Source organism: Somniosus microcephalus, chromosome 4 (genome assembly GCF_052327205.1).
Source record: "Somniosus microcephalus isolate GS21.2 chromosome 4, FLI_Smic_1.0, whole genome shotgun sequence".
NCBI lineage: Eukaryota > Metazoa > Chordata > Chondrichthyes > Squaliformes > Somniosidae > Somniosus > Somniosus microcephalus.
In genome coordinates, this window is record NC_140990.1 from 296,545,596 (window position 1) to 296,557,970 (window position 12,375).

The 12,375-nt window shown below is 42.5% G+C and overlaps 1 protein-coding gene across 1 annotated transcript in view; it reads right to left on the minus strand.

Moving 5' to 3' along the window:
- The window catches only part of LOC147120556 (low-density lipoprotein receptor-related protein 1-like), a 2,135,446-nt gene that overhangs the window by 1,064,091 nt on the left and 1,058,980 nt on the right, over positions 1-12,375 (minus strand). The window contains exon 10 of the mRNA XM_085986655.1: positions 9,623-9,766. Within this exon, the coding sequence (XP_085842781.1) occupies positions 9,623-9,766 (144 nt within the window). The remainder of the gene's footprint in view (positions 1-9,622; positions 9,767-12,375) is intronic.

The window sequence follows — 12,375 nt, forward strand, 5'->3', positions numbered from 1 at the left end:
TACCTCACACTTTTCTGCATTGAGTTTCATCTGCCATGTGTCTGCCCATTCCACCAGCCTGTCTATGTAATCTTGAGGTCTATTACTATCTTCCTCACTATTTACTACACTTCCAAGTTTTGTGTCATCTGCAAATTTTGAAATTGTGCCCTGTACATAAGATTACATTGAATATACAGCACAGAAGCAGGCCATTTGGCCCAACCAGTCCATGTCGGCGTTTATGCTTCACTCGAGTCTCCTCCCGTCTATCCTCATCTAACTCTATCAGCATAACTCTCTATTCCCTACTCTGGCATATGCTTATCTAACCGTCCCTTAAATGCATCTATACTATTCAACCACTCCCTGTAGCAGCGAGTTCAACATTCTCACCACTCTCTAGGTAAAGAAGTTTCTTGTGAATTCAAAAACAGCAAGGTTCCTAGTACTGAACCCTGGGGAACACCACTGTATACCTCCCTCCAGTCTGAAAAACAGCCATTCACCCCAATGCTCTGTTTTCGATCCTTTAGCCAATTTTGTATCCATGCTGCCACTGGCCCATGGGCTTCAATTTTGCTAACAAGCCTATTATGTGGTACTTTATCAAACGCCTTTTGAAAGTCCATATACACAACATCAACTGCACTGCCCTCATCCACCCTCTCCGTTACCTCATCAAAAAATTCAATCAAGTTAGTCAAACACGATTTAGCTTAACAAATCTTTGCAGGCTCTAATTTATTAATCAATGCTTGTCCAAGTGGCTGTTAATTTTCTCCCAGATTATTGTTTCTAAAAGCTTCCCCACCACTAACGTTAAAGTGACTGGCCTATAATTGCCAGGTTTATCCCTCTCCCCTTTTTTGAACAACAGTGTAACAATTGCCATCATCCAGTCCTCCAGTACCACCCCGTATCTAAGGAGGATTGGAAAATGGTGGCCAGCCCCTCTGCAATTTCTACCCTTACTTTCCTTAGTTACCGAGGATGCATCCCATCTGGACTGGGTGACTTATGCACTTTAAGTACCACCAGCCTTTCTAGTACCTCCTCTTTATCTATTTTTATCTCATGCAGTATTCCGACAACCTCCTCGTTTACCATAGGTTTGGCAAAGTCCTCTTCCTTGGTAAACACCGATGCAAAGTACTGTACAAAACCTCTTACATCTCTAACCTTTGCCAGTTCTGACAAAAGGTCATGAACCTGAAATGTTAACTCTGTTTCTCTCTCCTCAGATGCTGCCTGACCTGCTGAGTATTTCCAGCATTTTTCATTTTTATTACCTGCCACTTGTCAGCCCAAGGCTGGATGTTGTCCAAGTCCTATTGTAGACTGACAGGGGCTACTTCTTTATCTGAAGAATGCCGTTGTTACCTCTAGACTTGACTATTCCAATGCACTCCTGGCTGGCCTCCCACATTCTACCCTACGTAAACTTGAGGTCATCCAAAACTCGGCTGCCCATGTCCTAACCTGCACCAAGTCCCGTTTACCCATCACCCCTGTGCTCGCTGACATACATTGGCTCCCCGTTAAGCAATGCCTCAATTTCAAAATTCTCATTCTTGTTTTCAAATCCCTCCATGGCCTCGCCCCTCCCTAACTCTGTAATCTCCTTCAGCCCCACAACCCCCCGAGATATCTGCGCTTCCCTAATTCTGCCCTCTTGAACATCCCTGATTATAATCGCTCAACCATTGGTGGCCATGCCTTCTGTTGCCTAGGCCCTAAGCTCTGGAATTTCCTCCCTAAACCTCTCTGCCTCGCTACCTCTCTTTCCTCCTTTAAGTTGCTCCTTAAAGCCTACCTCTTTGACCAAGCTTTTGGTCACCGGCCCTAATTCTCCTCATGTGGCTCGGTGTCAAATGTTTTTTTATTTAATACTCCTGTGAAGCGCCTTGGGACATTTTACTATGTTAAAGGCACTATATAAATACAAGTTGTTGTTGTTGTTGAAGAGTTGTTAATGGTGCTGAACACTGTGGAATGGTCAATGTACAGCCCCATTCCTGACCTTATGATAGAGGGAAGATCATTGTTGGAGCAGCTAATGATGGCTGGACCAAGGATGCTTCCCTGAGGAACTACTGTAGCAATGTCCTGGAGCTGCATGAGTTGGCATCCGACATCTAAGAACATTTTCCTTTGTGTCAGGTGACTCCAACCACTGGAAGGTTTTCTCTTCAACTCCTATTGTCCTCAGTTTTGCTAGAGCTCCTTAGTGTAATACTCAAGTCAAATGCTGCCCTGATGTTGAGAGCAGCTATCCACAACTTGCCTCTGCCATTTACCTTAGCACTATGGCCATTGGCCATTCACTAAGGTTTCTCAATAAATGAAGCTACATTGATGGACCAGAGTAGTAAAAGGACATTTTTCTATATTAAACCACTATTGGTTCAGTGGATAGTATTTTTTAACAGATTTAAGTGTCATCTGGAAGGATAATATAAACAAAACAATTTTTTTAAAACATTAGTGTGGAATTTTTCCGATGAGTACAGAGAGCTGGCCACTGAAGGTGAGTGATGAGAAAAGGATTTGGGTATTTGTGATGTGTTGCGACTGTTGGCCGCTTATAGACAGCTAGCTACACCACTGATTAAATTCTTCAAGAATTATATCTGATATGGAGTTTACAGGCAAAGATGTCCTGTTCCAGCCTTGCAGTTCATGGCAGAGATGGAGAAATTACACACACAATTCGATGGAAAGAGAAGGGGATGTCCATAGCCTGATAACAAGAAGCAGTGGTGTGACAAAAGATTCTGACCTGTAGTGTTACAGCCCACACTAATGAGACTGGCAAACCCAGTGATCCAAAGCTTCCAATTGTCCTTGAGGGGCAGATTAAAGGAATGGAACCTGGAGTCCTTTTTTTGCACCAAAAGTGTAAAAAGTGCTGCAATTACTGAACTGACATCCCTGCCATTCAGCTCAAAGCAAAAACAAAACAAGCAATTAATATTTTATTCCTGCAATCTGGAGCTTAACTGAGTCAAGTTACTCGTGCTGGAAAGGATGGGCAGATAAGGGTGGATGATTTGGAAAGGCTAGACAAAGATGTAGGTGATAAATGTTTCTGTAGTGACTGTACAAAGAGGCTATTGGAGAATTGAAAAGATTTCTATGACCAGCACTGGAAAATGACACTCACCAAGCAGCCTGGGGCTTTACAGCTTTGTTAAACTAGAAAACAAAGCAATTCCCCAATTTCCAAGTAATATCTGTGTGCATAATCCCTTTAAAGTAAAAGGGTCGTAAGAGGAGGGATAGGAACAATTAGGGACCAAAAAGGAGACCTACGCATGGAGGCAGAGGGTACGGCTGAGGTACTAAATGAGTACTTTGCATCAGTCTTCACCAAGGAAGAGGATGCTGCCATAGACATAGTGAAGGAGGAGGTAGTGGAGACACTTGATAGTATAAAAATTGGTAAAGAGGTATTAAAAAGGCTAGCTGTACTTAAAGTAGATAAATCACCAGGAGCGGATGGGATGCAACCTAGGATGCTGAGGGAATTGAGAGCTGAAATCACGGAGGTACTGACCAGAGTATTCCAATTCTCCATAGATATGGGGGTGGTGCCAGAGGACTGGAGAATTGCAAATGTTACACCATTGTTCAAAAAAGGGTGTAAAGATAAACCCAGCAACTACAGGTCAGTTAATTTAACCTCGGTGGTAGGGAAGCTTTTAGAAACGACAATCAGGGACAAAATTAACAGTCACTTGGGTAGGTGTGGATTAATTAAGGAAAGCTAGCATGGATTTGTTAAAGGCAAATTGTGCTTAACCAACTTGATTGAGTTTTTTGATGAGGTAACAGAGAGGGTTGATGAAGGTAATGCGGTTGGCATAGTGTACATGGATTTCCAAAAGGCGTTCGACAAAGTGCCACATAATAGGCTCGCCAGCAAAGTTGAAGCCTATGGAATAAAAGGGACAGTGGCAGCATGGATTCAAAGTTGACTAAGTGACAGGAAACAGAGCGTAGTGGTGAATGGTTGTTTTTCAGACTGGAGGAAGGTATACAGTGGTGTTCCCCAGGGGTCGGTTCTAGGACCACTGCTTTTCTTGATATATATTAATGGCCCAAAAATTCGGGTCTCCACGGGTGAGTATGCACGGGGTACTCACCCGTAGGCCGAATGGAAGTGCCGGTTTCCTGCATACACTGCGCGTGCGTGGGAAACCGGCACTTCCGATCCTCTGAACGAAGGGGTTCAGAGGTTGAATGCGCACGCGGGGAGACTGCGCGTGCGCTTTGAACTTAGGTTTTTTTTTTTTACAGGTTTTCCCGGGAGGGTAAGCCTGCAGTATTTACACATTTAAGAAGCAGGCGTAAGGCCTGCTTTTTGCAAGGTAAGTGGTCAATTAATTAAAATTAAAACATTTTTTCCACAGGTTTATTATTTTTAAATACTTTAAAGCAAGTTTATTTTTAGCCCCGTTAGAATATAAAATTATTTTTTTCAAAAATTTAAATTATTGTTTAAAATAGTTATTTAATGTAATTTATAGTTTATTTAAAAAGTGTGATTTAAAAAAAAAAATATTTGAAGGTTTACTGCTATTTTGGGGCCTGTAGTATTTATAAGTTTTGACAGGTCTTCCTGTCAATCTTATGAATGGGCTTTTCCCTCCTCCGATTGGCTGCCCATGGCTCATGTGATCCCAAGGGATGCATTGCACTAACTACGCCCCTGGGACATGAAAGCACAGCGCGCCGGCAGCTGGGCCAGGCCCCGGAGTGGAATTCCACGGGGCCCTACAGCTCAACTGCCGGCGCGCAAGGTAAGTGCAGGTCGGGGGCTTACACCCGCGGGAAGCCCCCGACCCGAATTTCTGGGCCATTGACTTGGACATGGGTGTACAGGGCACAATTTCACAATTTGTAGATGACACAAAACTTGGAAGTATAGTGAACAGTGAGGAGGAGAGTGATAGACTTCAGGAAGGCATAGACAGGCTGGTGAAATGGGCGGACACGTGGCAGATGAAATTTAACGCAGAAAAGTGTGAAGTGATACATTTTGGTAGAAAGAATGAGGAGAGGACATATAAACTAAATGGTACAATCTAAAGGGGATGCATGAACAGATAGACCTTAGGGTATATGTGCACAAATCGTTGAAGGTGGCAGGGCAGGTTAAGAAAGCGGTTAAAAAGGCTTACGAGATCCTGGGCTTCATAAATAGAGGTATAGAGTACAAAAGTGTGGAAATGATGATGAACATGTATAAAACACTGGTTCGGCCCCAACTGGATTACTGTGTCCAATTCTGGGCATCGCACTTTAGGAAGGATGTGAAGGCCTTAGAGAAGATGCAGAAAAGATTTATGAGAATGATTCCAGGAATGAGGGTCTTCAGTTACGTTTATAGACTGAAGAAGCTGGGGTTGTTCTCCTTGGAGCAGAGAAGATTGAGAGGAGATTTGATTGAGGTGTTCAAAATCATGAGGGGTCTGGACAGAGTAGATAGAGGGAATCTGCTACCATTGGCAGAAGGGTCGAGAACCAGAGGACACAGATTTAAGGTGATTGGCAAAGAGCCAAAGGCGACGTAAGGAAAAACTTTTTTACGCAGCGAGTGGTTAAGATCTGGAATGCACTGCCTGAAATGGTGGTGGAGGCAGACTCAATCTTATCTTCCAAAAAGGAATTGGATAAGTATCTGAAGGAAAAACAATTGCAGGGCTACGGGGAAAGGGCAGGAGAGTGGGACTAGCTGAGATTCGGCACGGCTCAACGGGCCAAATGGCCTTCTTCTGTGCTGTAACCATTCTATAATTCTATGATTGCCAGCCATTCATTGTTTATCTGCTTTCCTGTTGTATCTGATCCCATGTGGCCTGTTCCTATTACACTGCTGAACCACTTGGCAGTATCAACGGTTTCTTTTTTCTTTCTGGGACTAATTTCCTCTGTTTTTTATGGTGAATAAAGCATGAATGTAGGCAAGTTAATAAAATGTCCAACTTGATGAGTGGCAGGCAGCTAGGTCATGTGTTGGAGAACTGAGACTTGTCCTGCATTTGAGTTTACCGAATGGTCAATAATATTGACATCCCCTTAGTAAGATGTAGTAAAATATTATAATAGGAAATGAACAGTTTAGTATTGATCACACTATTACGGATCTTGTTGTAAACTGTTAATAGAATTATTTCTCATCAGTAATTTATTAACTATTCAATATTCATGTCAGTACTTAATCTGAATGAATAATGTACTACAATAATGTAAATATCATTCCATTCCTAATGCGTGATTATCAATATTAACTTCAGAGGAATATTAAACTGCTAGAAGTGGTAGTGTGAAGCAGTTTCACTTTGCATCAAACTAAAGTTGTAGAGTAAATCTGCATTCAGGGCCCAACCTGGCTACGGAGCAAGACTCCCTCGTCTGATTAAAGTTAGATCCCTTGAGTGAAATACGGAACCCCCAGTCTGTATGCAAGTCCTGATTTAAGATTGTCAGTGTTCCTGAAGCTACCTTTTAAGTGCCAGGAAGGAGATAAAAACAAAAGAAAAAACTGCCAATTCTGGAGATCTGAAATAAAAATAGAAAATGCTGGAAATACACATGGGTCTGTCAGCATCTGTAAAGTTAAAAGACATCTCAGGTAGAGACACTTCATCAGAAGTGAAAAAGGAAGGGAGACAATGCCATTTATAACAGATTAACTGGTCATTCATCTCATTTGCTGTTTATGGGCCTCTCTGTGCACCCACATAATGGTCACTGCATTTCAAAAAGTAATTGATTTGATGTGCATCACTTAGGGATGGCTTGAAAGATCTAATAAACTAGCATCTATAAAGCACTTTTTATACCCTCAAGATAACACAAAACATTTTACAACCAATGAATTACTTTTGAACTGTTGTTATATAGGCAAAATCGGCAGCCAATTTACACATAGCAAGGGCCTACAACACCTACAATGGAATCTCAGAAATATCCCTGCTCTTCTTCAAATAGGGCGATGGAATCTTCGACATCCATCTGCAGAGGAAGGTGGGGTCTTGGTTTAATGTCTCATTCGAAAGATGGTAACTCCGATGATGCAGCACTCCCTCTTCACTGCAATGAACTGTCAGCCTAGATGATGTGTTCAAGGTTTCAAATGGGACTTGAACCAATAGCTTTCTGATTCAGAGGTGGGAGTGCTACCAATTGATACAGGGACTGGATTCCCCTCTTTCCAGCAGTCTAACAGTGGGGCAGGACTTTTGCACACCCCTCCATCTCTGCCATAACTCCAACCCATTTTCCTGGATCTGGGTTAATTAGGCAAACTGTGTGGGCTCCCCGATACCAGGAGGGAGCACACTGCTGTAGCAGAGGGAAGTTAGGCGTTGCTGCACTGGGAACACCACTGCAGCACCAGATGACCTCTGCTGCATTATTTAAAGGGCCAAAGAGTCCTGAAGATGAAAATGTTCCCAGGTTTTGGCAGCTTCCATCTCAGCATAGGTCTGTAAAGGTATGTTCTGGGGCCTATTTGGAGGAAGGGAGGCTCTATTCCTTCAATGACAGAATTTGTGGTCTTACCACTGTTACTTTGTGTCCGCGCAGGGAAAAGCAAAGAGAAACAAAGGAAACAAGCAAAAAAAAAGACACGGCACCTTCCTGTGCAAGCACGAGTTGCAACACCTTCCCTTTTACCTCCTCCCTTCCTACTGTCCAGGGCCCCAAACTCTCTTTCCAGGCAAAACAGCGATTTACTTGTACTTCTCACAATTTAGTACACTGTATTCGCTGCTCAAGTTGCGGTCTCCTCTACACTGGTGAAAGACCAATGCAGATTGGCTGACCACTTTGCGGAACACTTCCATTCAGTCCGTAAGGGTGACCCTGAGCTTCCGGTCGCCTGTCACTTTAATTCTCCGCTCCACTCCCACTCAGACCTCTCCGTCCTCAGCCTCTTGCACTGTTCCAATGAAGCTCAACGTAAGCTCGAAGAACAGCACCTCATCTTTCGATTCGGCACTTTACAGCCTTCTGGACTCAACATCGAGTTCAACAATTTCAGACCATAACCTCTGCTCCTATGTTTTTCCCCACATGGCAGCTGTTGATGGTTCTGTCATTCCCATTTACACCTCATTTAGACTCATCTTTTGTTTCTTAACTTGTCACATTACCATCTCCTTTTGCCTTCCACCATCATCCCTTTTCCCTCTTAATCTCTCCTGCTGCCTTCCATTCTATCACAGACTTTCCCTTTTGTTCTTTCCTCTGCTCCCCCCTTTCCCTGCCCCTGTACTTACTTAAAAACCTGTTACATCTCTAACTTTTCCAGTTCTGATGAAGGGTCATCGACCTGAAATGTTAACTGTTTCTCTCTCCACAGATGCTGCCTGACCCGTTGAGTATTTCCAGCATTTTCTGTTTCTATTTTATTTAAAAAAACAGTTCCGGGGATGGGGGATCTTAGCTACAAGGACAGGTTGGAGAAGCTGGATTTGTTTTCATTAGAGCAAAGGAGGTTGAGGGGTGAAATAAAAAGAGAAAATGCTGGAAACACTCAGCAGGCCAGGCAGCATCCTTGGAGAGAGAAACAGAGTTAATGTTTCAGGTCTGTGACTCTTCGTCAGGTGTACAAGATTACGACGGGTTTGGAAAGGCTAGACAGGGAAAGGCTGTTCCCACTAGTTGATGGTACAAGGACTAGGGGACACAGATTTAAGGTTTTGGGCAAGAGATACAGGGGGGATGCGAGGAAAAACTTTTTTATGCAGCGAGTGGTGAGGACCTGGAACTCGCTGCCGACGGAAGTAGTGGAAGCGGAGACACTCAATGTTTTCAAGAGGAGACTGGATCGGCACTTGAGGGAAATAAACTTGCAGGGCTACGGGAATAGAGCGGGGGAATGGGACTGACTGGATTGCTCTACAGAGAGCCGGCACGGACTCGATGGGCCAAATGGCCTCCTTCTGTGCCGTTATGACTCTATGATTATGACTCTATGGCTTGATCATATTGGGTGGTCACAGATTGATGGTGAGAATTGATGGTGGCTGTTGAGAAATACGTGGCCCAGACAATGAGAAAGGATGGCAGTTGCAAGAGCTGGACACCTGAAAAGATTAATATGTTCATTGAAAGTGAAGCTAACCTTGGATCTATGCAGCTTAAGTTAATTTTTCTTGATTCCTCATTAATTCTCAGTCCTATGTGTACAGTGAAATAGGCAGAAAAGCCACCAAGAGAATAAAGGGAGAAGTAGGTTTTACTTTATTTTACAGGGGCTACAATACAGATATAAGTCTGAACTTAAACTGGAAACATTGCAGTTCAGATTTATTAAAATTTGTCCACAATGGATCAATTCAGAATTCAGCTCCTACCTCTGTCTACTCAGCGCGAGTAGCTGCAGTTTAAGAATTTTTTTTAACAAAGGCGAATTTGGTTAACTTGTAAAACGCTGCAGAAAAATGAAGGGGCAGATACTGTTGCAATATGACTAAATACAGTGTTAATTACTAATACATTCATTTTGTGCCCCAAAATTTGTATGTGCCACAATGGGAGTGTGCTGCTTTATTGCATTACATCTAGCATCAAAAAGACCTCAACAGAATACAATGGATCTATATAGAAATATGGTGTCACGACTTACTTTTGCAAGACTTCCCATCATTGCCTAAGCTGTAGCCAGTCCTGCAACGGCAGGTCCTTGCTTTGTGGCTGCTGCTAAGTAGGCAGATGTTAGAGCATCCTCCAGGTTTGCCGTACAGATCCAGCTCACAAGCATGACTTCGAACTGAGAAAATCAATAAGAAAGTGCTTTTTAGTCAGATAGCTGGAAAATCAATATATTTGAAGGTGGAATGCTGATAATCCTCCACCTGAGACACACAAATGTAAACCATTACCAATCCTTCCCTCATGAATTACTGATTGTTAAAAATAAATTGAGAAAGTGAATTTAGTTAAATTTGACACTAAACCCTGTAACCTATTATACAGTTTTCAAGATTTTATTATAGAATGTGAGTGCAGGTGCACGTTTTCGTGCGCCTGTGTTTGTGTGTATTTGTCACTGATGAATTCAAAATATGGAATAAGACACAGAAACAACAAAACAAGATTTCGCATTTATATAGCGCCTTTAACAAAGTAAATCGTACCATAGGCACTTCACAGGAGTGTTAACAGACGTCAAATTTGACACCAAGCCACATAAAGAGATAATAGGACAGGTGACCAAAAGCTTGGTCAAAGAGGTGGGTTTTAAGGAGCGACTTAAAAGGAGGCGAGGGGTTTATCAAGGGAATTCCAGAGCTTCGGGCCTAGGCAGCTGAAGGCACGGCCGCCACTGGTGGTGTGAAGGAAATCGGGGATGCGTAAGAGGCCACTTATTAAGCCTTCAGGGCTTTCCAAGCTGGCTGCAATTTGGCAATTTGGGTCTAAATTCTCATATGACAGACTTGGGTAAATTTTGTGAAACAAGCTGTGCCAGAAATAAGCTGTGTGTATCCAATTAATACCCGCTGAGCTTGATTTAGAAATATTGTATATATTTTTGCCATAAAATTGATTTGTATTGTGTTACACTTTATAGCAAAGCATGATCTGTACTATCAAGCACTTGTAGTTCTCTCCCTGCAGATCTACTGTAATGTCGTGCACACACAAATTGGAGATAAATTACGTAGTTGGCTGTTTTTGAATAATTTGCATTATTGGTCAAATGCCACCAAAAAATAAGATGTGTGCTGCTAAATGGAGCAAACAAAGCACCCTGGAAATTAAGTTCTTCAAAATAATATTAAACTGCAAAAAATGAGCAGAGCACAAAGAGAATATAAACCAGGTTCTAAAAATATCTGGAAATATCTGTCCCTGAAATATAGTAATCTTGTAATTTACCAAATGAAAAACATTCACAATTGGCTACTTTGGAACCACTGGGACTCCAATTAATTATTAAGCATTCATTCAGTGCTGGAGGTAAAGAAAAGCAGGTCACTATGAATGTATTTTGATGTTCATATTTTTTACATGCATACTCAAATTAAATATTTTATTTTACTCAACAATGTACTGTTGTATCAATAAATCTAAATAAACTAGCTTACTTGATGTGAAATCAATTTTACAGGGACAAAAGCTGTTTTATATTTGAATGCAAATGCTAAAATAGCCTATGAAAACAGACGAGTGTTGAACCAGAGCAGAAATCTTACCTTAGAGATAATGGCAAGCTCATCAGGTGAACTGTTACAATTAAGTGTTTTCCCTTCCCTGAATTGTGTGTGTTTGTGAAAGTAGGGAGTTTGGCCACTTCTAATGGTGTATTCAAATTCAAATTATATTTGGTTTTGTGATTTAGTACCCTGTAAAGTTGATTCCTTCAACACAATCAGCTTTATTTAGCTCTGTTAATATATTCAAGGTACTGTAGAACAAGAGGAAATGTTTAAGTATGTACATAAAAAAAATCAGATGATTCATAGACATAACCATTACACATTGCTTTAAGCATTAATTGCAAAAAAGCAACAATGTGGGTACTTCATTAGGATTCGAGTATTGTTAATACAGTCTGTGTTTCAGAATTTGACACAGACTTCATATGATCCTGTGATATTATATTATATTGTAGGAGTGCTTGAACTCCTAACGAAAGTACTGAGACTGAAACTAGCAGTTAACCAAACGTGGTTTAATGCACTAGTAAAAGTTACAAACAAAAACGCAGGAGAAACTCTATACAGGTCTGTACACCAACTGGTTCCACGAGGACAGAGGGGGAACGCCTCTCCCCACTGATGTCATGATGTCATCACGTTTCCCGCCGTTGGGAACGTCACGTGACCTGCGTGATGATGTCATCACGCTGGATCACCATTTTACCGAACCCGTGCTGTTTATACAGAGCAAACACTTAAAGATAACAAGCCCCTGTTAAAGGCAATTATATATATTACTGCAGGAGTCTCTTGGTGGCTTTGCCACATACGCCCCCCCAGAATTGTCTTTAATAAGGAAAGTCAATCGCAGAGGGGGTCGGAGAAGCCTGTTTGAACGACTCCTAAATTCCCGGAGAGGAAAACGCTGAGCAGCTGGTGAGCTGGAGGGGATAGCGGCCTGGTCAGGTGCGGCAGCAGCCGGCGGTCGACCCCTACGCGGTGGCTGAGCGGGCTCGACTGGCTGTTCAAGGTCCAAGTGCGCGGGCTTGAGGCGATCGACGAAGATGTGGTCCGGCCTGCCCCCGAGGTCGACCAAAAAAGTCTTAGCCCCTGTCTGTAAAACCCGGAAAGGACCCGTATACGGAGGCTGGAGCGGGCTGCGATGGGCGTCTTGACGAACGAACACAAATTTGGCCTTCATCAACTCCACTGGAATGTGGGAGGCAGGAATACCGTG